This window comes from Triticum urartu, chromosome 1A (assembly GCF_056163025.1).
Source record: "Triticum urartu cultivar PI428250 chromosome 1A, HENAU_Tu73, whole genome shotgun sequence".
In the NCBI taxonomy this organism is placed as follows: Eukaryota; Viridiplantae; Streptophyta; class Magnoliopsida; order Poales; family Poaceae; genus Triticum; species Triticum urartu.
The window spans coordinates 162,677,223-162,678,909 of NC_141873.1; the positions used below are offsets into that span (position 1 = coordinate 162,677,223).

At 50.9% G+C, this 1,687-nt stretch overlaps 1 protein-coding gene across 1 annotated transcript; it reads left to right on the forward strand.

Annotated features, from left to right (window-relative positions):
- Positions 1 to 213: 213 nt before the first annotated feature.
- LOC147990462 (uncharacterized) lies at positions 214 to 1,687 on the forward strand. Its single transcript, XM_087538235.1, has 4 exons — positions 214 to 554; positions 642 to 715; positions 797 to 1,020; positions 1,667 to 1,687. Exons 1-4 carry the CDS (start codon positions 214 to 216, stop codon positions 1,685 to 1,687), a joined length of 660 nt encoding a protein of 219 aa, XP_087394361.1.

The window sequence follows — 1,687 nt, forward strand, 5'->3', positions numbered from 1 at the left end:
GAAAATGGTGGCACAGTGGGTGCAAAGCATGACAGGGAACAAGGATAACCCCAGGGGGTCCCGAAGAGTTTTGCCATTCGACACCAACAACCAACCAGACAAGGTCTGTCCCTTATCTCCGAGTGTTTTTCATCCTGACTTGTAGTTGTTTACTGAGTCGACCATCCTTTCATCACCTCTTTTGCTTCACAGATTTATACGGAGACATACTCAATGCCGAACGGGGAGCAAGAGTGGTACCGGGAAGGAGAAGAAAGCGGAGGCGAAATCATGGATTGGCAATCTTATGGAGGAGAAGAGGAGGAGGAAAGCAAGGACTCGAGCAGTGGTGAAGAAGTCGAGTCACCGCCTCGCAACGAAAAGCACTCCAAACATAAGCACGACCCAGCAAGTATCCGCGGCGAAGTGGCTAAGCCGACCGGACAGACTTCCAAGCGCACTCAGACCTCTTCCCCTGTGCCGACTGAGAAGGCTCTGAAGCAGCCAAAAGTTGCAGAACCAAAGCCTCAGAAGACCCTGCCCAAGATCAAGATCGACGTCCCCGTCACTTCTGTGTAAGTGTCTTGCCCCCACTTTTTGACCAAGGACTTGTGTTGTCGACTCTCTTTCTCATTTGTCCGAGTGAATCTTGAAACTTGTAGAGCTGCTACTTCTGGGACTTCTTCTTACAGGAATGATGACGAGGATGTGGAAGACGCGGTCACTTCTAACCCGGGTATGACTTTTGCAAACTTGTCTTTGCTTTCTCAGCCATTTTGTTGATCGACTGAATTCTGGCGGTTAATTCTTTTTGCAGCTCCTCCCAATGTCATTGATCTTCCAGCTGACGACGAGGATGCGCCGCTGAGGCCCAGGAGGAGTAAGAAGACATCAACTGGCAAGGTGCCCCAGTCGACACTAGTGACGGAGCCGGTGATCCCGGAGACCGGCGATGCCAACCGAGCTTCTGTGACTTTTGTCATACCATTATCGAGTGCTCAGCCTTTGGCGTCGACTGATCAGATCCCAGCCGATCCACCTGTTGACACACGAACACGTCACATGTACCCTCGACGCCGGGGGTGATGCACCGCAGCTCACGTCGAAGGAGACCCGACCGACAGCGCGATACGCAAGATAGTCGACGGGCGCTTTTGCAGACCCGAAAACCCCACACCCCCGGGAGGGACCCCGTCAGGGAGTGCGGCGGCTATGGGCTGCCCTAGGTCGATTCGCTCGCCCCTAGAGCCTCGGGATTCGCAGCTCTCAAACACGAAGAACAGCGAAGAACGAGATAGAAAAACGGTGGAGAGATAAAACGTAGATGAAAAAGTAGTATATTGATTTGTTCAATTGTGTGTTGTTCAATCGGCCGTCACCCCCAACATATATAAGAGGCGGCTGGACTTCCCGTACAAGTAAAGGATTCATCTAGGTTTTCCTTACAAGAAAAATTACATCAATTCACGTCCTAGAGTCCTAATTCTATTCCCACTCGGATTCAGTCTGAATCTGGCCCAAACTCTATCTTCCTTCTTGCACGGGCCGCCGGCTTGCATATGATCTCCGATCGAGACGGCCCAAGTATCAAACTTGTGCGCCTCGATGATACGAACAACTCTCATGTTGATCCCTTTTTCAAATAAAGCCATCTTGAATACTTTTCGAAGTCATCTTTATCTTGCAGTCGGACTCGGTCTTGCAGTAG

Excerpts from the sequence above, each read along its gene's own strand:
- LOC147990462 (XM_087538235.1), top strand. The coding sequence starts at position 214 with ATGCCGAACGGGGAGCAAGAGTGGTACCGGGAAGGAGAAGAAAGCGGA. Across the intron at positions 555-641 it reads GACGTCCCCGTCACTTCTGT|AGCTGCTACTTCTGGGACTT; the intron begins GTAAGTGTCTTG and ends TGAAACTTGTAG. Across the intron at positions 1,021-1,666 it reads AGATCCCAGCCGATCCACCT|TCGGACTCGGTCTTGCAGTA; the intron begins GTTGACACACGA and ends TTTATCTTGCAG.